Consider the following 21,451-nt stretch of genomic DNA (forward strand, 5'->3'; position numbering starts at 1 on the left):
AATATGCGGTCATGGTTTGATATAATCGATTGAGGCATGCCATGCAATTTATAAATGCGATTGAGATATCATTGAGCAATCTAACCTACTGTAAATGGATGTGTGATAGCCAAGAAGTGTGCATATTTGGTCAATTTGTCCACTACCACCATCACACAATCATATCCAAATGACCGTGGTAACGCTTCAATAAAATCCAATGAAATGATCTGTCAAGCTGCATCAGGAACGAGGAGAGGCTACAACAAACCCGGATAGCGCACTCTTTTAGATTTGGACTTAAGACATACAGTGCATCCGTCAATAACATCTTTCACTCCCTTCTTTATTGCTGGCTAGGAAAATATCCTCCTGGCCCGAGCATAGGTAACTTGAAATCCTAAGTGGCCAGGTACTAGAATGGAGGGATGTGATTATCGTTTGCTGCATTGCAACATTACTGCCTACCTAGACACAACCTTTATACCTTAACAAGCCATCCTTGAGTTGAAACCCTTTGTCAGATGTTTCATTAGCTAAAAGGTGAGCTAATATATTCTAAATAGATGAATCATCTTTGTATCCTTCTGCAATAGTTGCCAACCAAGTGGGTATAATAGTAGAGATGGCATTGATTTCAATTGAAGATGGAGAAATACAAGTCATCAGCTTTGTTTTCCTGACACTTTTTGTAAACTAGCCGAAATTGGGGTCCCAGTAACTTGTCATAAATTTTTTTCTGCCAAGGTGTAGTTAAACGATGATCTTCCAAATGAAATGAACTTCTTTGATCAATGCATAGCTAGAATTTCTCATTTTGCAGGTATTGCCTCCAATGATCAATAGCTATAATTATAGCCAGTCCATGGTTTCTAGGACCCTAGGTCTTGCTTAGAAAAGATATAGGGTGACCTTGTTGCATAAGAACAGTTCCAATTCCCTTATCAGATGCATCAGTCACAATGACAAATTGGCTAGCAAAATCTGACAAGGCCAAAACTGGGGTTGTGATAAGAGCTTGCTTCAGTGCTTGGAAGGATGCTTGGTGGATGTGAGTCCAATGAAAAATGGAGTGTTTCTTGAGTAAATCAGTTAAGGGCTTGCATATAACACCAAAACCACACAGAAATTTGCGATAATATCCAGCTAACCCTAAAAATCCTCTGGCTTCTCTCACAATAGTAGGCACTGGCCAATCTATTATAGCTTGAATATTTTTAAGATTTGTACTCACACCTGCTGCACTAATCATATGCCCAAAGTATGTGATGCTATCCTTTGCAAAGCCACACTTAGACTTTTTGATCTTCAGGTGATGAGATGTAGAATATGAAAGACTTAGTGCAAAGCTGCTAGTGAGTTTCCAGAGAAGTGCTATAGACTAATATGTCATCTATAAACACTAAGACTCCTTTTGTCGGTGAATCAGGAACCGAGGGTCCCTGAATCCCAAGGCCAGGCCAGCAATCCGCCACGTGGCGCCATTCCGTGGGGTCTCCTCCGCGAGGTAAAAAAGATTAAGTCCCGGGAGAGGGCGCTCGGGGCCACGGTCAGTGGTCCCCGAGTACCCAGGTTCCCCGATGATCTGCGAAGTCTAAGTACCGGGAAGAAAGTGCTCGGGGAGGTATACGGTGACCCCCGAGCACCCGAGTCCCCTGACGACCAGGAAAGCTAAGTACCAGGAGAAGTGTGCCCGGGGCCGCAAGCGGTGGCCCCATGGGTACCCAAGTATCCCGAGGACCCACTGAAGGAAGTTCCAGGAGAGAGTGCTCGGGGCTGCATGCAGCGGCCCCCGAGCACTCGGTCCCCCGAGGATCCGTACAAGCATGCCTGGGAGAGAGCGTTCGGGGAGGTGAACAGTAACCCCCGAGCACTCGGTTCCCCGAGGACCAAGAAAAGGGCATTCTTGGGAGAGAGTGCTCGGGGAGGTGAACAGTGACCCCCGAGCACTCGGTTCCCCGACGACCCAGGAAGCCCCCTGACAAGTGGCCCCCACGGGGGCCCATCGATGATGTGTCAGCCAGTCAAAGACCCGAGGCCGCATTTAAGAGCGCGCGTGGCCTGTCACCTCCAACTGCTCCCGCTATGCTCGGTGTCAGTTCCTGCCACATTTTGGCAGAAGGGCGTGGGGACATTAAATGCACGGGTCCCATCCCGTGCCATCCGGCACGCCTCGGGATAACATCGTGAGGGCCAAGGCGTTCCGTCTGCCGCACTGCTGTGGCAGAGGAACAAGACAGGGCGGGCACGCCAGGACGCTCTACGGCTGCCCGGTGGGCCCTCACGGCGCTCGTTGCCAGTGCATTTATGGTGACGGATGACCAGGCGCGGGGCGCATTTTCCACCCCCGGTCACTTCGCGCAGAGGCTATGATGACGCCCTTTCTATTTATGGTGCCTTAGAACTCGTGCCCTCCCCTTCGGGGCACGCTACTGCCGGTGGGTATTTAAAGCAGCCGGCAGCAAGGACAAAGACAGGCGCTCAAGAATCTCTAGACAGGCAAAAAACAATCTCTGAACAAGCTCGACAAGTTACACAATCTCTCAGAAGTAGGAAAATCCTAGAGGAAGTAAGTAGAGAAGGGAAGGGAAGAGAAGCCCCAGAGCACCCAAAGCCAACAGATACACGCAGACCGAAGAACAAGGAGCCCTAGGCTCTAGGATAGACAAACATTCTTATAACCAGCAACATCCTTGAGGGACATTCTCAGGGCATTCATAGTATCCATACAGGAATAGGGTGTTACGCCTCCGTGCGACCCGAACTTGTCTAAACCCCAGTGCATTTACTTCGTTCCGCACTAGATCATTCCACCCCGCCAGCCATCGCATTTATACCCATTTATTTCTCCGGCGAACATATTCAGGATCATCCTCCCGGCTGAATCTCTAAAAAGGGGTCCCTCAGGATCCCTGCGACATGAGTTAACTCTCCGACAGCTGGCGCGCCAGGTAGGGGGGAAGCATCCCTGAATTTGTTTGTTTGTTTTCTCCTGCAGAAAAAAATGGCCGGCGGTCATCGTCTCTAGCGCTCCGGCTCTAGCTCCAGTGAGGAAATGGAGTCCCTCGCTCAAGAGGCCCCAGTCGCTGCTGCGTCCCAACAGCAGCCACGATCTGCACGCACGGTGTTCCCCTCTCAAGGGTACCAGGGCGCTGGGTCCAGCAGGGCCGCCGCCGCCGTCGCCAGTGCACCATCCAACCCCCAGCAGGTGGCCGAAACTCCTGTCGCCAGGTTCGCGTTTGGACAGCGCCGGGCGCCGCTCCGGCGCAGGCTCGCCTTCGGCGAGGCCAGTCCCGGGAGCGCGCTGCTTACGGCGCATGCTCTCCTCAGGCACCCGTCAGTACAGGCGGCGGGGGAAACCCCAGAGGGCCGCTGGCTCCAGGAAGTAGCCGCCCTAGTCGGCACAGCCCACCGCCAGGTGCTGGCCGAAAGTTCCCGCGCTACCTCACAGCGCGGCGCCGCTAAGACCGGCCCATCGTCAGGTGGTGGTCGCACTGGTCGAGGGGCCTCCAAGCGGAGCGCTGCCCCTTTGGCCACTACCGGAGCCCAGGACCTCCGCTTGCACCTCAACGAGCGGAGGGGCATCGAAGACGCGCGCGTCACCCTCGAGCGCCAGTGGGAGACCCGGCAGGAGGCTGAAGCCGAGGACTAGGCCTCCTCTTTGCCAGCACATGATCGCTGGGGCTCCCTGGCGAGCCGGTGTTCACCGCCCAAGGGCGCTGCCCGCACCACAGGGTACGGCACCGGTTGCCGTGCCTTCACCAGTGAGCTCCGCCGGGTCAAATGGCCCACCAAGTTCCGCCCCGAGCTGCCGGAGAAGTACGACGGGTCCATCGACCCCGTCGAGTTCCTCCAGATATACACCACCGCTATCCAAGCGGCTGGCGGCAGCAAAAAGGTGATGGCCAACTACTTTCATGTTGCCTTGAGGGCCTCTGCCCGCTCTTGGCTTATGAACTTACCCCTAGGGTCTATCGGCTCCTGGGATGATCTTTGCCACCAGTTTGTGGCTAATTTTCAGGGCATGTTCACGCGCCCCGGCCTGGAGTGCGACCTCTACGCCGTCAAGTAGCAGGAGGGGGAGATGTTGTAGCGCTTTATTCAGCGCTTCAGCCAGGTCCGCAACACCATCCCACGGATAACCCCCCACGCTATCATTGTCGCGTTCCGGCAGGGGGTCCGTGACGAGCGGATGCTCGAGAAGCTAGGCATGAACGAGGTCGAAACCATCGCGAAGCTTTTCGCGCTGGCCGACAAGTGCGCAAAAGCGGCGGAAGCTCGAGCGTGGCACGTTCCGTGCCCTGAGCACCCCACCGCCGATCAACCAGGTCCTTCCCGCTCCGATGGGCGGGAAAAGAAAAATAGAAGGAGGCACGAGGCTGTCCCCGTCGAGCCAGCCCAAGGCCCCGCCCGTGAGCCGGCCTAGGAACCCGACCGCCGATAATTGCGCCAAGGCGGCGGAGACTCGGGCATGGCACATTCCGCGCCCTGAGCATCCCGCCGCCGATCAGCCAAGTCCTTCCCGCTCCGACAGGCGGGAAAAAAAAGAGAAGGAGGCGCGAGGTTGTCCCCGTCGAGCCACTCCAGGGCCCCGCCCATGGGCCAGCCCAGGAACCTGACCGCCGGTAAGCACACCGGGCGGCCGCCGACAGACGGCCCGCGGCTCCCGCTCCGGCAAGGGCCCCCACTCCTGCAGGGCCCGAGCCGGGGAAGTGGTGCCCGATTCACCAGACCAGGTGGCATGACCTCACGGAGTGCCGCACGGTCAAGGGCCTCATCGAGCAGCGCCAAAGGGACCGCGAGGAGCCCCGCAGGGGTGGCGACGATGGAGCCACCCCCAACAACCTAGAGCTCGGCTTCCAGGAGCCTGAGCACACCGTCGCCTTCATCGACGGAGGCGCGTACACGCCCTCCTCCCGCCGCAGTGTCAAGACCAAGCGGCGCGAGGTGTGCTCGGCGACCCCGAGCGAAGAGGCCGTAAGGCCCCTGAAGTGGTCGGACGCCCCGATCACGTTCAGCTTGGCCGACCATCCCACCAGTACTGCAGGTGTGGGGCGACTACCCGTGGTAGTGTCCCCCACCATCTGCAATGTGAAGGTCAGCAGAGTGCCGACCATCCCACCAGTACTACAGGTCCTCTCTAAGGAGGCTTTCGAGAAGCTGCAGGTGCCCTCCAGGCGCCCAAAGCCGTCGCTCCCGTTTTACGGGGTGACACCCGGGCACTCCCTGCCCCTCAGGCAGGTCGAGTTGCCCGTGACATTCGGGAGCCGGGACTACTTCCGGACGGAGAACATCATCTTCGACGTCGTGGAGCTCCCCCTACCCTACAACGTCATCCTCGGGCGCCCGGCGCTCGCTCGGTTCATGGTGGTCGCGCACTATGCGTACCTCACGATTAAGATACCGGGCCCAGCAGGCCCCATCTCCGTGTCCGCCGAGACCAGCAGCGTCATCTCCTGCGTCGAGCAGTTATACTCGGCCTTGGTCTCAGCTCGGGCTGAGGTCGAAGGTCGTCCACGGGGCCCGGGACCCTCTTCATCCAAACCCCAACTCGCTGCCGACGCATCCGTTCCTACGAAGGAGGTCGTGGTGGGCGAAGACGCTTCCTAGGTCGTCCGAATCGGCGGTGACCTGGGCGGCAAATAGGAAAGCGTGCTCATCGCCTTCCTTCGGGCTAACGTCGACGTGTTTGCAAGGCAGCCGTCCGATATGCCTGGGATCCCTAGGGAGGTGATCGAGCACCACCTGGCTGTGCGCCCGGACGCACGCCCGGTGAAGCAGAAGGTCTGGCGGCAGGCGCCCGAGCGCCAGGAGTTCATCCGGGAGCAAGTCAGCAAGCTCCTTGACGCCGGATTCATCCGAGAAGTCCTCCACCCTAAGTGGCTGGCGAACCCAGTTGTCGTCTCGAAGGCCAACGGCAAGCTCCGCATATGCGTGGACTACACCGATCTAAACAAGGCTTGCCCCAAATATCCTTTTCCTTTGCCCCGCATAGATCAGATTGTAGATGCAACCGCGGGATGTGATCTTTTGTGTTTTTTAGATGCAAACTATGGTTATCACCAGATTTGTATGGCCATAGAGGATGAAGAAAAAACTACTTTTACCACTCCGATGGGGACTTATTGCTATGTATCGATGCCTTTTGGTTTGCACAACGCTGGGTCTTCTTTCCAGTGCGCTATCTGCATCACCCTTGATTCGCAGGTTGGCCGCAACGTTGAGGCCTACATCGACGATCTAGTGGTTAAGTCCCGAGATCGTGCCACCCTGCTCGAAGATCTTGCCGAGACTTTCAACAGTCTCCGCACTACCCGCCTGAAGCTCAACCCCGAGAAGTGCATCTTCGGGGTGCCTGCGGGCAAGCTCCTCGGTTTCTTGGTCTCCAGCCGAGGGATCGAGGCCAATCCAGAGAAGATCCGGGGCATCGAGCAGATGAGACCCTCGGCTCGAGTCAAGGAGGTTCAGCGTCTCGCCGGCTGCATGGCAGCCCTCGGGCGCTTCATCTCCAAACTTGGGGAGCGAGGACTCCCCCTCTTCAAGCTTGTGAAGAAGACCGGTTGTTTCGACTGGACGCCGGAGGCCGAGCAGGCCTTCCGCGATCTGAAGAAGTACCTCACCTCGCCACCCGTACTGGTGGCCCCTCCGAGGACGAGCCACTACTGCTCTACGTGTCGGCCACTCCTCAGGTCGTGAGCATGGTACTGGTGGTGGAGCGCGATGAATGCACGGGGTTAGGTGCTGGGTCCCAGCTCCCGGCCGCCCCCGAGCACTCCCCTGTCCTCGCGGCTCCCCCCGAGCAGGGGGTCGAGCCCGAGCACTTGGTAGCCCCGACCACGTTGCCGAGTTCGGGGGCTGTAACAGGCCCTCGGGTGAAGCCGTAGTCCGGGCCCACCGAGTACCGCGACCGGTGTACTTCGTTAGTGAAGTCCTCCGGGAGTTCAATACAAGATACCCCCAAGCCCAGAAGCTGCTCTACGCCGTGCTCATTGCTTCCTGAAAGATGCATCACTACTTCCAGGCGCACAAGGTCTCTATGGTTACCACGTACCCACTGGGGCCCATCCTCCGGAACCGAGAAGGCACCGGGCGCGTCGTCAAGTGGGCAGTGGAGCTGGCGGAGTTCGACCTGCACTTTGTCAGCCGCCAGGCGATCAAAAGCCAGGCGCTCTTTGACTTCGTGGTAGAGTGGACACCCGTCCCTGAGGTCGTCCAAGAAGAAATCTCCACATATCCCGGGCACGATGCGCCCGGGTACTGGATTATGCACTTCGACAGTTCCCTCACGCTGAAAGGCGCGGGGCCGGAGTGGTTCTCACCTCCTCAACGGGTGAAGAACTCCGGTACATCGTGCAGCTGCAGTTCCGCGCAACCAACAATATGGCGGAATATGAGGGCCTCATCGCCGGCCTCCGAGCCGCGGTGGGCCTCGGGATGCGTTGCCTCCTGGTCAAGGGAGACTCCTAGCTGGTGGTCAACCAGGTATCGAAAGAATACCAGTGCACGGATCCTCAAATGGCGGCGTACATGGCGACAGTCAGGAAGCTGGAGAGGCACTTCGACGGCCTGGAGCTGCGGTACATCTCTCGTCGCGACAACGCTCTGGCCGATGACCTTTCCCGCCTGGCCTCCTCTCGTGCGCGCGTCCCAGCCGGAGTCTTTGAAGAAAGACTCACACGGCCTTCCGTCCCGCCTGCCGAACAGGACGAAGGGGAAACCGCGAGCTCAATTCAGGGGACCCCTGCGGCGCCCTCAGTGGGAAGCCCCGACAGGGTGCCGTCGTCCGGCGAGTGCGCTGCGCTTGCTGACAGTTCTCAAGATGCCTCGTGGATGGACGAGATGCGAGGGTACTTGAAGGAAAAGTTCCTCCCAGGGAATGAAGCCTCTGCTGAAAGAGTTGCTCGGCAGTCCAAACGCTATGCCATAGTAGATGGGGATCTCTACCGGCGTGGCGCAGGCGGCGTCCTCCTAAAATGCATCACCCGAGCAGAAGGCGACGAGCTTCTCGCTGAGGTCCACGAGGGCGAGTGCGGTGGCCATGCATCGTTCTGCACGTTGGTCGGGAAGGCCTTCCGGCAAGGTTTCCACTGGCCTATAGCCCTCCCGGATGCTTCCGAGCTGGTTCGGCGCTGCAGGGCGTGCCAGATCCATGCAAAGCAGATTCACCAGCCAGCTTAGGCTCTTCAAACCATCCCCCTGTCATGGCCTTTCGCGGCCTGGGGGCTGGACATTTTGGGTCCATTCCCCCGAGCAATCAGGGGCTATGAGTACCTCTACGTCGCCATCGACAAGTTCACCAAGTGACCGGAGGAGGTTCCAGTCGTCGAGATGACCAAACACACGGTGCTCCAGTTTATCCGCGGTATCACCAATTGCTTCGGTGTCCCGAACCGGATCATCACCGATAATGGCACTCAGTTCACAAGTGCCCTGTTCGGGGACTACTGCGAACGCTCATCCTCGGAGCAATGGGCAGGTCGAGTGCGCCAACGCGGAGATACTGAAGGGGCTCAAAACCCGGACCAACAACGTGCTCACAAAGCACGGGAAAGGGTGGATCGACGAGCTGCCTGCCGTGCTATGGGCCAACCGGACCACGCCAAGTCGCGCTACCAGGGAGACTCCTTTGTTCCTCATGTACGGCGCTGAGGTGGTCCTCCCCTTCAAGCTCACTCTAGGCTCCCCTCGGGTGCATGCCTACTCTGAAGGTGAACAGGAACAGCAGAGGCGCGACGGCGTCGACTACTTGGAAGAGCGCCAGCGGCATGACGCCGTCCGAGCAGCCCGCTACCAGCAAAGCCTGCGGTGCTATCATCAGCGTCACATCCGGGCCCGGTCCAATCGCGCGAAGGAAGGAATAAACTGTCCCCTATGTGGGAAGGCCCCTTTACCGTTATCGGTGTCCCGCGAGAAGGCTCCTTCCGATTGGCTGCAGAGGATGGGCAGCCGCTCCCCAACGCGTGGAACATCGAGCATCTGCGCAAGTTCTTCCCGTACATGGCGTGTATGCGTGCTCAGGTCAACCAGGCCGGGGGCTCCCCCCCCTCCCCCCGCCCAAGTTGACCGGGGGCTACCACTAACCGGGTAAGTCACCCAGTCTTGTAAAAATTGTCAATACAATATGTATATCAATGTGCAGTTCTTATGTTAAATTTCATTTTTCCTGGATTCCATATGTTTAATCTGTCTGGTGAGATGCTCGATTGTGCGAGAAAAGTTTGCTCTCTCATTTTCCCCGTTGACAAAAGAATCCCGATCAGTATGCGCGCGGGCAGTTGCCGCTGACTTACGTCTATCGTGGTAGGCTGTGGTGTTCGGTGTCGTGGCAGTCTCCCGGGCATCACCGAGTCCCTGGGGTTCTCGGGTAATCCTATCGCTCGAGTAAAGAGTAGTCCGGAGCCTAGGCCCCAGGGGCGGGCTGTCGGTGCTCGGTCTGGTCTGTCATACCCGGGCGCCACCGAACCATAGGACCTCTGGGTTGTGCCTCTACCTGTATAGTCCACCGGTCTAGGTATTCGAGAGGTCTCAGGTAAAAAACGAGAGCAGTCTATAATGAGTACCGCACTAACAGAGTGCACCAAGCAAAGAATCTTTCTATTTTTCTCGAATCACAGATCGACAATCAAAAGCAAAAGCAGCTCGACCGTGAGGGCCTCAGTGCCCAGGTCGCTACTCGGCCCTAGGGGTCCTCGGGTGGTCCTACCGCTCGGGCATGAGTGGTCGGGATCGTCTGGTCCCGGGCTCCCCATGCGCCCCCCAGTGCTCGAGCGCCCCAACCACGGGAACCAAGTTCCCGGGCACCCCAACCTCGGAGCGCATGCCTCTCCTGGATCGGTCGGCCGAAAAGCTGACAGCCGTCCAGTGAGTGGTTAAATTCATACGAATTTTACAGTCATTAATATATTGTTCCCGAGTTTTCCTCGGGGCCCTCGTATTCTAATCTGTTCGGCGAGATGGTCTCCTCGCGCACAAAACCCTGCCACGTGTCCGCTTTTCCCGGAACGACAGAACGGACAGTAAAAAGGTGTACCGTACGTACGGTAATGTCTAACCGAAGTCTTTCATGGTGGTCGTGGTGTTCGGTCCGCTTAAAAGGCCCCGGGCACTATCGATCCTCTGGGGTTCTCGGGTTATCTCACCGCTCGAGCTGCTCGAGCGGTCGGGAGCCTAGACTCTGGGGGCGGGCTGTCGGTGCTCGGTCCGGTCCGTCCTAGCCCGGGCACCACCAAACCGTGGGGACTTTTGGTCACATTTCCGCTCGCACGTGTCTCCAGTCTACCTGTTTGAGTGGTCGCAGAATGGGAAAGTGTTCACCGGTCGTGGCGTGCTCCGTGCTGGATCGACCTATCTCCCGAGCAAGGAAGTTCGTGCCTTTGTCTTTTGACTTAGACGCTGCGGACTCGCGAGGGCTAGGGGGCTGAACGTGCAGAGAAGGCCTCACTGCTCGAGCGACGAGTGGTCGGGGCGACTTCGTTCTCGGGGAGGGAAAGGTCGGCCTCGGTCTGACTGAGTACTTCTCGGGACATCAAGTGAAAAGAACAGAAACTTCATCAAGCACTCAGAAGAACACTAGAGTTGCGACCCCAAAGAAAGGCTTCCATTATATTCACAAGAAAGGACACCTATTCTGAGGGATCACTCCCATATTTACAAAGTCAAAGAAAAACGAAATTACAAAAGCCTAATCTAAGTCGGAGCCTTCAGGCTCGGAAGATAGCGGGGCCTCCTCGCCGCTACTTCCTGGGTCTGGAGTCGGCGGTGCCTCTCGCGTGAAACAAGCCGCCACCTCGGCGGCACCGCCCCGGACTGCCTCCTGGGCGGCCTCCTCCTCGGCTTCGACCAACCCTTCCCGAGCTGGTTCTAGCGGGAAGTTCGGATCCTGGCTTCGCTAGCAGGCCAGGACATGTTCGGCTACCGCATGGGCCAAGCCTCGCCCTTCCCGGGCCGCTAGCTCCTCGATGGCCTGGGGGAGCGCCTCGAGGCGCTGGCTGATGTTCTTGAAGCCAAGGGCAATGTGGCCAATGCCCGTCCCCTTCGCTCCCACATGGACTCACCCGAGCTCGGCCACCATCACGGACCTCCGCGCTTGCCGAAGGATGTCTTCCATCATCAACTTCACGTTGGCCCATTCGGTCTTGGCGGTCTCGAGCTCCTCCGTCATGCTCTGCAGCCGCTCCTCGAGGCTCAGTCCCTCGGCCGCGCTGGTCGAGGCGCCACGGGGCACTTGGGCTTCGGCCTGCTTCACCTACTCTGCAAGGGCGGAGAGGGCCTGCTCGCGGGCGGTCAGCTCTGACTCCCACTTGGCAGCTCACTCCTCCCGAGCAGCTGAGGCCACCAACGCCTCGGCAGCCTCCGTCTCCCAGCGGATCAGCACCTCCTCTCGGGCTTCCAGATCCGACGCCGTGATGCCGACATCGGTCTCTCGGATCGTGACATCCTCCTCCTGGCGCCGGGGGCCCATCGATGAGGTGTCTGCCAGTCAAAGGCCCGAGGCCGCATTTAAGAGCGTGCGTGGCCTGTCACCTCCAACTGCTCCCGCCACGCTTTGTATCAGTTCCTGCCACATTCTGACAGAAGGGCGTGGGGACATTAAATGCACAGGTCCCATCCCGTGCCATCCGGCACGCCTCAGGATAACATCGTGAGGGCCGAGACATTCTGTCTGTCGCATTGCTGTGGCAGACAAACAAGACAGGGCGGGCACGCCGGGTCGCTCTGCTGCTGCCCGGTGGGCTCTCTCCACGGCGCCCGTTGCCAATGCATTTATGGTGACGCATGACCGGGCGTGGGGCGCATTTTCCACCCCCGGTCACTTCGTGCAGAGGCTATGATGACGCCCTTTCCATTTATGGTGCCTTGGAACTCGTGCCCTCCCCTTCGGGGCACGCTACTGCCGACGGGTATTTAAAGCAGCCGACAGCACGGACAAAGACAGGCGCTCAAGGATCTCTAGACAGGCAAAAAACAATCTCTGAACAAGCTCGACAAGTTAGACAATCTCTCGGAAGTAGGAAAATCCCAGAGGAAGTAAGTAGAGAAGAGAAGGGAAGAGAAGCCCAAGAGCACCCAAAGCCAACAGATACATGCAGACCAAAGAACAAGTAGCCCCAGGCTCTAGGATAGACAAACATTCTTGTAATCAGCAACATCCTTGAGGGACATTCTCAGGGCATTTATAGTATCCATACAGGAGTAGGGTGTTACGCCTCGGTGCAGCCCGAACCTGTCTAAACCCCAGTGCATTTACTTCGTTCCGCACTAGATCATTCCACCCCGCCGGCCATCGCATTTATACCTAGCTAAAATGCTGGATGAAGCGTCGCAGCGTCTCCCCCTCCTGTTGCTTGACGGCATGGAGGTCGCACTCCAAACCGGGGCGCGTGAATGTGCCCTGAAAATTAGCCACAAACTGGTGGCAGAGGTCATCCCAGGAGCTAATAGACCCTGGGGGTAAGTTCATGAGCCAAGAACGGGCAGAGCCCCTCAAGACAACATGGAAATAATTCGTCATCGCCTTTTCGCTGCCTCCGGCCGCTTGGACGGCCGTAGTGTAGATCTGGAGGAACTCGACGGGGTCGATGGACCCGTCGTACTTCTCCGGCAGCTCGGGGCAGAACTTGGAGGGCCATTTGACCCGACGGAGCTCAGTGGTAAAGGCACGGTAACCGGTGCCGTACCCCGTGGCGCAGGCGGTAGTCCTTGGTGGCGAATGCCGGCGAGCCGGGGATTCCCGGCGATCGTGGGCCGGGAAAGAGAAAGCCTGATCCTCTGCCTCGGCCTCCTGCCAGGTTTCCCGCTGGCGCTCGAGAGTGACGCGCGCATCCTCGTGGCCCCTTCGCTCGTTGAGACGCAAGCAGAGGTCTTGGGCTTCGGACGCGGTCAGGGGGGTGGCGCTCCGCCTGGAGGCCCCCCGGCCCGTGCGAACGTTGCCCGTTGATAAGCCGGTTCTGGCAGCGCCATGGTGGGTGGTGGCGCGAGAACTCCCGGCCAGCACCTGGCGGCGAGCAATGCCGACCAGGGTGATGATGTCTTGGATCCACCGGCCTTCCGGAGTGTTCGGCGTTGCCTGGACGGGCGGGTGCCTGAGGAGAGCATGCACCGCAAGCAGCGCGCTCCCCAGGCCGGCCTCGCTAAAGGCGAGTCTACGCCGAAGTGGCACCCGGCGCTGTCCAAAGGCGGACCTGGCGGCCGGAGTTTCGACCACCTGCTGGGGGTCGGATGGTGCACCGGCGGCGGCGGCGGCGGCCCTGCTGGGCCCAGCACCCTGGTCCCCTTGGGAGGGGAAAACCGCGCGCGCAGATAGTGGCTGTTGCTGGAACGCAGCAGCGACTGGGGCCTCCTGGACGTCGGGCAGCACTCCGTCACTGGAAGTGGAGCCGGAACGCTGGAGACGGTGTCCACCGGCCATCTTTTCCTGTGGAAGAAAACAAACGAACAGATTCAGGGATGTTCCCCCCTACCTGGCGCGCCAGCTGTCGGAGGATTAACTCCTGTCGCAGGGATCCCGAGAGACCCCTTTTTAAAGATTCGGCCGGGGGGATGATCCTGAATAAGTTTGTCGGAGAAATAAATGGAAGCGGAAGTAAATGCAACGGCCGGTGGTGGGAGATGATCGACCTAGTGCAAAGGGAAGTAAATGCACCGGAGTTTAGACAGGTTCGGGCCGCACGGGGGCGTAATACCCTACTCCTGTATGGATGCTATATCTTACCCTAAGGGGGATCCCTCAGGGATATATCTAGTTACAAGAATATATTGTCTAACTAAGAGCTTGAGGCTCCTTGTTCTAGCTCTGCTCAGGCTTGCTTGCGATGTTTTCGTCTGAGTGTGGCACGATCGACTGCTTGGGCTTGTCTTTTTTCCAATTGTTCTCTCCTCCGATCTCTCGATGTTTCGATCGTTGTTCTCTTCTCTCTGTATGCCCATCCTTTTATGCACTCGCCAGCCACGACATACCCCGAACGGGAAGGAAGGGGCACAAGTTCCAAGACGCCACGACTGAGAAAGGCGTCATCATTTCCTCTGGGCGAAGTGACAGGAGCGGTGGAAAAACGCAGCGTGCGTCCGGTCACTCGTCACCGTGGACGCCCTAGCGACGGGCACCGTTGAGAGGGCCCACCGAGCAGCCACAGAGGCACCCCGCGTGCCCGCTCTGTCTTGTTCCTCTGCCACGGCAGGGCGGCAGGCGGAACACCTTGATCCTGGCAACGTTATCCCGAGATACACCGGATGATACGGGACGGGACCCGTGCAATTAATGGCCCCACGCCTCTCTGCCAAAGCATGGCAGGGACTGACACTGCGGCGGGAGCAGTTGGGAATGTCAGGCCGCGCACGCCCATTAAATGCGGCATCGGACCTCTAACTGGTTGACACCTCATCAGCGGGCCCCTTGGGGGCCCTTCTGGGTCGTCGGGGCACTGAGTGCTCGGGGGTACTGTTCACCTCCCTGAGCACTCTCTCCCGAGCACTCTCGCACGAACCTTCGGGGAACCGAGTGCTCGGGGGCTGCCACGTGCAACCCCAAGCACTCTCTCCCGAGCACTTTTGCACTGACCCTCGGGGAACCGGGCGCTCGGGGGCTGCCGCACGCAGCCCCCCGAGCGCTCTCTCCCGGAACTTAGCTCTTCTGATCATCGGGGGACTAGGGTGCTCGGGGGCGACCGAGCACCTCCCTGAGCACTTTCTTCCCGGTACTTGGACTCTGCAGGTCATCGGGGAATTGGGGTGCTCGGGGACCAGAGGCTGTGGCCCCGAGCACCTTCTCCCGGAACTTAGATTTACCTCATCCCGCAGGAGGGACCTCGCGGGATGGTGACACGTGGCGGACGGCTGGCCTGGCCTCGGGACTCAGGGACCCCCGGTTCCTGATACACCGACAGATACCTCTTTGTACCCACCATTCACACAGCACCATTTCTTGCTAACAACACAAGGTACCCCCATTAGCAATTCGGATAGTCATGGGCTGCAAACTCTTTCTGTTGCCTGACATATTATCAGCAAAATGTTCACCCACAAAATTATGTGAGCTCCAAGAGTCAATCAACATTAGGTCTTCTTTCTTCTAGATCATTCCCCTCAAATGAATTGTTCTAGGCCCTTTAATTCCATTAATAGCAATTGTGGACAGAGACATAAGATTACCTTCTGTTGCCTATGACTGTTTATCGTCTGATTGGATTGTATTGCTCTTGGCCACTCCAGAAATCCAGCATTTCCTCAACCACATGTAGTTGAACAGTTGGGGAGCAGCGGTGATCTCTTGCCCACTTTTCTCCACACTTCATGCAAAGGACATGCGCTCACCGATGATTGCGCAGTGTTGCCAGCCTAGCTTCACCCGTAGTTGCTCATGCTCCTTCCACGCCCCGGTAGTCATCTGCTTGTAGTACTCTCGGCTTGTTCGGTAGTGGTGGTAAGAGAAACCTCGTCCGCATATGCACCTTAGACATCTGTGCATCAAAACGACAATGATCCTTATGCTTGGAAGCATCCACCACCTCTTTCTGCAAACAAGCCGGAGACATAGCAGCATCCAAGTCTCCGGGCTGATGTAAAATTACAAGAGCGAGAATTTCCTCTCTAAGTCTATCCAAGAACTGGGTCACAAAGAATTGAGGATCCCACAAATAAAGATGAGTTATTAAACTATGAATCAGATCATTGAATCTCTTTGCATATTGTGCTACACTACCCACTTGTTTGAGGTGTGAGAACTGTCTCAACACACTATGAAATTCTCCCTTCCCAAACTTCTCACACGCTGCAAACATAAACTCTCGCCACTCCTTGTCCTTAACTCTAGGATTGGACTGAATCCAGAGAGCAGCACTACCCCCACAATGTAAAATCACAATGCTAACCCAGAGATCCTCGTGAATGTTAAACACGCAGAAGTAAGCTTCACATCTGAGCTGCCACACCCGTGGATTGTCTTCATCGAATTGGGGAAAATCCATATGGGGAGGCATGACTGGAGAATACTCATGCCCAAATCTATTTGATCCTTCACCTTTAGCATCAACATACCGATAGGATTTAGGAGAGAAACACATAGCCTTCTCTAGAGGCAAAATTGGAGAAATTTTTCCCCAAATTATCATCCCTCGTTTCCTGTAGTTGAGGCGGTGGCCATCCGACCTGGGAGCTGGATCTGCCTTGTGGAAGGAAGGATCGCCCTCCTTCTGCCATCTAATTGGTGTGACTGGTTGAAGCGAAGTGGGTGGCAGTGGAGGTTTGGCGATCAGCGGCGGAAGAACCGCCAACTTCATGGTGAGGACTGGATTCCTTGTGATCTGCTCCACCTGTGCCCTCAAGGCTCTGAGTTCATCCCACACCTCATCCACTACGGCATCAACCTTTGGCTTCCACCCCACCAAGTCCTTGATCATTCCATAATGGTCTGGTTTGATGCCTGAAGAGCAGCCAAAGCCTTTGTGTTGGTCTGGTTCAATTCTTGAAGAGCAACCACCATCTTTGAGATCTCCACTAGCTACTTTGTCGGATTCCATGGCTCGTCGCTGCTCACGCTTGTGGTATTTTGGCTTCCTGAGGTAGTCCGGCGGCTCTAGGGCGCTTGGCTCTTATACCAAATGTCACGACCCCGACGGCTCGACGGAGAAGAAGGGAGAACAGGGGTCAGAGGAGAGGAAGAACATCGAGGTTTAGAGGTAGGAGGAATTGTATTAGGAGAGGTTTAAGAGTTTGGTTCTATCTTGTTCACCTCCGCCTCGCCCTCTCTGTCCGGTTATAACAAGCTCGGGTTTAGACATGAGATCTCTAGCCTGTTACAAGGCCCAATTGAAGATTAGGTATCGGGAGTTGGGCCGGTGCACCCTTGGTTCATGCTTGCAGCCCGTCTAAGATCATCTTCAACTATATTCCCTTTATTTCGTTCCCTTCCCGATTCCCTTCCCCGTTCTCATTTTTTTATTTTCTCTCATCCCCAACAGCTTCCCTTCGAGGGAAATCGCGAAGGGAAAGGAGAGAGAATCCTATCCTGAAGTGAATGACCTTGAGAATCCTTTCGTGATGTGAACCGTAAAGGGAAACTGTTGAAACGTTGAATGGAATGAAAATTCCTTCACAATAGAATTTTCATCCCCGAAAAGAAACCGTTGACCGTGGTCTAAGTCTTCCCACCTTGTCTCAGGCTTTAGTAGACTTCGTGCCCTCCTCATCAGGCACGTACACCGCGTGACAATGCGGCCATTCATTATAGAAGATAAGGTTTTGAATATGGCAGTAGTCATCTCCTAGATATTTTGGGGGGCACGCCGTTGATGCTTTGCCTTTTGTCACCCTCGTGCACCTCGCTCTCCATGCTTGCTGCCTCTGCCAGCTCGATCCGCCCACACGACCACGCCGGCCAGGAGTACGCCACCGAGATGCTTGCCCTCCTAACCACCAAACACAGTGAGCTGAGACACGTGTTTGTTCAGCTAGCCATGGCAACACCTGACTCATTGCACGGTTGTTGTAACAAAAAGGTATGGCCGGTGAAAATGGTTTTGGACATGTAGCGCCGATGGGTGCCGGATGGACGAGGAAATCCGACAAAAAGATGGTCACTCCTCAGGTCCACACCTACTAGCCGTTATCCCATGAACGAATGCCACATCATCGACGTCGACAGAAACCTTCCCTGTTTGGCGATAATAACAACTCAGATTACGACCTTCGCGACTTCACGTTCCAATCTTTTTTCCTTTGTCTCGTCACCTACAACTAGAAACAGCAACAAGATCCGGCTGCTCACATGGCTAACTGAAAACAAATTATATATAACTTATGAATAGTAAATGGTACAACCGAATAATTCTAGTTATAGACCCAAAGCGCTAGCCATTATATATGGCCGCCATCTCTAGTCTCTTTTCTGCACACAAAAGCAGCTGAAACGAAGCGAAGGAAGGAAACATCTGCTACGAATCTACGACGAAACAGCGGATGTTTTGCATCCCCACACCACAACAACCACCACCATTATTTGTAGCTTTATTCCATTCATCCAGACCGCTACACGTAGGCCCAGATCGTCACTCGTCATGGTACTCGATCGCAAAAAAATAATTGTGTGCCATGGAGTGGCTGTCGGGGTTGATTGCCCGCGCCACTATTGGCCTCCGGTGTACACGCACGAGCCGTAGCCTGCAGAAATCACAGAGACAAACGACTTTCAGAAGAATGGCTCGTTGGCAGTCAGGTAGCAAGATGACAATTAACCCAAGCTACTTAATCCAGTCTCTAGCAAACACGTCAAATTAAATTTGGAAATACAGGCAGCTAGATAACTTCAGAGACGAAAGATTAAGACTGCGAGATTAGCAAAGCCAAACTTGTGCACTAACACTTGACACAAAACTGACTTGTGTCACTGATTCTGCGATTTGTGCCTGTCGTCTGCGCCTAGAGCTACAAGAGCCTTTTGCAGCGAAAAGTGAAGCACGTCAGAAAGCCTGCTCGCCCCACCTCGGCAGCGCAAGGATCACTGCAGACGCTGCGTCGACTGTCGGCACATGAACAACGTGTGACAGATGATGAGCAAAGCTGATTTCCTTTATCATGCCCATGTCAGGCCATGTCATGTTCTGCGTGCCGTGTGCATTATGAACAAACCCCGAACAAATCAGATGCCATGTCGGCTGCGTAGTGACGGCTGACTCGGAGTGATTTATGGAGAAACATGATGACGGGCGGAGCGGCCGTTGGTGCAAATTTTAATGGTAGTGGCAAATATTTAAATAAGAACTTTGAAGCAACGAGGAGCAAAATTACCCATGTAAATGGCACGTGCACATAGGTAAGTTGATCCTATCTGATAGGGTAATTATAGCAGATAGCGCATCACACGCGTTGCCTGAAAGGGAATAGGGTTAAGATTTTTCGAACGGGATGTGACAGTTGATGATGACTTTAGACAGTTTGAAGATGCCGATGGGGCCTCAGGAATAATTATCTTTTATGCTTCTAACTCTGAAAACGGTTCAATCGGAGGTAGGATCTAAGTAATCGGAAGAGCACCACACGTGACACAGTGCCCGATGTGCCTCGACTCTCCAAGGCGAGCAGCTTTTGGCTAATGGAACAATGTAAACAAAAGAAATCGGCAAAGCAGATTCGTAACTTCTAGAAAAAGATTGGCACATGTCCAAGGGCAGGAAAAGGCCTGCCAACCCAAGAAAATGCGTGCTACTGCTCACAGGACGAAAAATGCCCAAAACTGGACGAAGCACGCTCCAACAGCATAAGGGACAGCCGCAGCGGCCTAGGCGGAACCACGCAGGGCTCAGACCCCACCCGGGCAAGGCCCCCGGCCCCCAGGACCCCGCCCAGCCCGGGGCCGCACGTGGATGATTTAGGGCATGAATAGATTGGGCACAGAGACGAAGAGAGGGGAGGGGGGGGGGGCGTGCACGTACTTGGGTTGTCGGAGGTGAGCGTGGCGGACTGCCGGAAGTCGCAGTTCCAGGGGTGCCGCCCCGCCGCCTGGTACAGCTGATTCATGGCGTACGCGGCGTGGGCGCGCACCGTGTTGGGCTCGAAGCACGCGCCCCCGGGTTGGATGGCGCCGCAGTCCACGCCCACCTGCGCGCACGCGTAGTCCAGGTCCGTCTGCAGGTCCGCGTCCGACGCGCCGTCCCGTGCCACGCACCACCCCGCACTCTTCGGCTGCTCCGCCGCACCCCCGCCGCTCGGGCTCCCCGCGCTCCCCGACGTCGACGTCAGCCCGGCATCGTACGCCATGCTGAGGTCGGTGTGGTACAGCCCGAACGACCGCTCCGAGGTCGGCCCGGGCTTGAGGTCCTCGTCGTAGAGCGCGAACAGGTACGTGTCCACCGACTTGCCGGGCATCAGCGGCGTGCCCACCCCCGACAGCAGGTGCGCGACCAGGTTCGACACGTACGCCTTGGCGTTGTCCACCGTGGCGCCGGCCTCCCCGGAGTCGCCTTTCGTCGGCCACCCGGTCTCGGCCACCACGATCTCCACGTCCCCGTACCCGGCGCGTCCCAGCGCCGACTTGACCGCGTCCAGCTGCGCGTCGAACATGTTGGTGTACTTGATCTTGGACCCGGCGTCGACGCGTCCGGCATTGGGCTGGAACAGGCAGAAGGCCAGCGTCTCCGGTCGCGGGTCCGACTGGTACGCGAACCAGGGGTAGGGGTTGATCATGAAGGGCGCGCTGGTCTTGCTCAGGAACCCCAGGATCTGCTGCAGCTGGGGGGCGATGTCGTGGTGGAACGCGCCGGTGGACGGCGGGTCGGACTGCGCGAGCACGGCCATGGTGTTGACGGTGGAGAACTTGATCTCCGCGGCACCGTCACCGGCCGCGACGGCGGCGGCGCGGAGGTTCTGCATCGCCGGGAGGAGCGCGGCGGCCAGGGAGGCGTCCCCGGACTCGAGCACCTCGTTGCCGACGGCGACGACGGAGATGGTGGTCGCCGGGACGAAGGGCATCACGTTGGCGGCGAGCCAGCGGGACGCGGCGGCGGGGTCGGCGGCGAGCCCGGGGATGTCGCCGTTGGCCACGCCGACCACGACGGAGATGCTGGAGCCGGCAAGCGCGCGGATGAGCCCCGCGTCGACGCCGTAGAGGCGGACCTTCGAGATCGCCGTGGACTTGAGCAGCTTCACCGTCTCGTCGGGCGACGGCAGGTTGTCCGCCACCTCGCCGTAGTTGACGCCGATGTACGGCTGCGCCCCTGCACACAACCGACCAACCCGTCCATCAACCATTCACAAAAGCATCCGATAAAGCCACACCACAAAATCCCCAACTCAATCAACCCAGAAAAAGGCATAAAATTCCTGATCCTTCCGGCTCAGAAAGCCTGGTTTTCCCAACCCGCCAACTTTCCCTGCACTACTCGGGACTCGCGATCGAGACTGCAACTAAAAAAGCTGATCACTCACTCGACGCGCCGACGAGGCAGAGCAAGATTGGTAGCAGAACATTGACCAGCTTCCTGCACGCCGCTTCTTCCATGGTCGATCCCGCACTCGGATTCGTCACTTGTCAGAACCGAGAAAGAGAGCGAGTGGGGAAAGGCACGAGCAGCAGAAGAAGGCCAATGCTCGGAGCCGTTAAAACGCGGTCGCCAACTCGATTTAGGAAGCGGCGGCCGCCGGCCAGGTGACGCAGAAATCGTTTGCCCACGCCGGAGCTATCCGGAAGAAAAATTTATAAGAACTGTGTTTTCGAAAGAACCGTAGTTATAGCGCGACACTTGTCCTCTGTTTTTGTAACCATTAGATCAGAAGAGAAAAGACGTAGAGAGTCTTTCACCAAAATTTTATAAAGTTTCCTTTCGGGCTACCTGCCCTACGGAACTAGCAGATGGGCCCACCGTGGCGTGCGTCCTACGGGTTCGGAAAGGGGAGCGACTTTGAGGGGATCCGTGTTTGGTTGCCCCAATGATGTTTTGTTGAGCTGCAGCCTGTATTTTAGATAAAGAGAAGTAAATTAAGT

At 56.8% G+C, this 21,451-nt stretch overlaps 1 protein-coding gene across 1 annotated transcript; it reads right to left on the minus strand.

Annotated features, from left to right (window-relative positions):
* Positions 1-17,745: 17,745 nt before the first annotated feature.
* On the minus strand, positions 17,746-21,251 carry LOC133913002 (glucan endo-1,3-beta-glucosidase 7-like). Its single transcript, XM_062356024.1, has 3 exons — positions 20,896-21,251; positions 19,404-20,684; positions 17,746-18,132 (listed from the first exon to the last, which is right to left on the minus strand). The coding sequence occupies exons 1-3, from the start codon at positions 20,966-20,968 to the stop codon at positions 18,098-18,100; spliced, it is 1,389 nt and encodes a 462-aa protein (XP_062212008.1). The 5' UTR covers positions 20,969-21,251; the 3' UTR covers positions 17,746-18,097.
* Positions 21,252-21,451: the final 200 nt, after the last annotated feature.

The sequence above is a fragment of the Phragmites australis genome, chromosome 3 (genome assembly GCF_958298935.1).
Source record: "Phragmites australis chromosome 3, lpPhrAust1.1, whole genome shotgun sequence".
NCBI classification, from domain to species: domain Eukaryota; kingdom Viridiplantae; phylum Streptophyta; class Magnoliopsida; order Poales; family Poaceae; genus Phragmites; species Phragmites australis.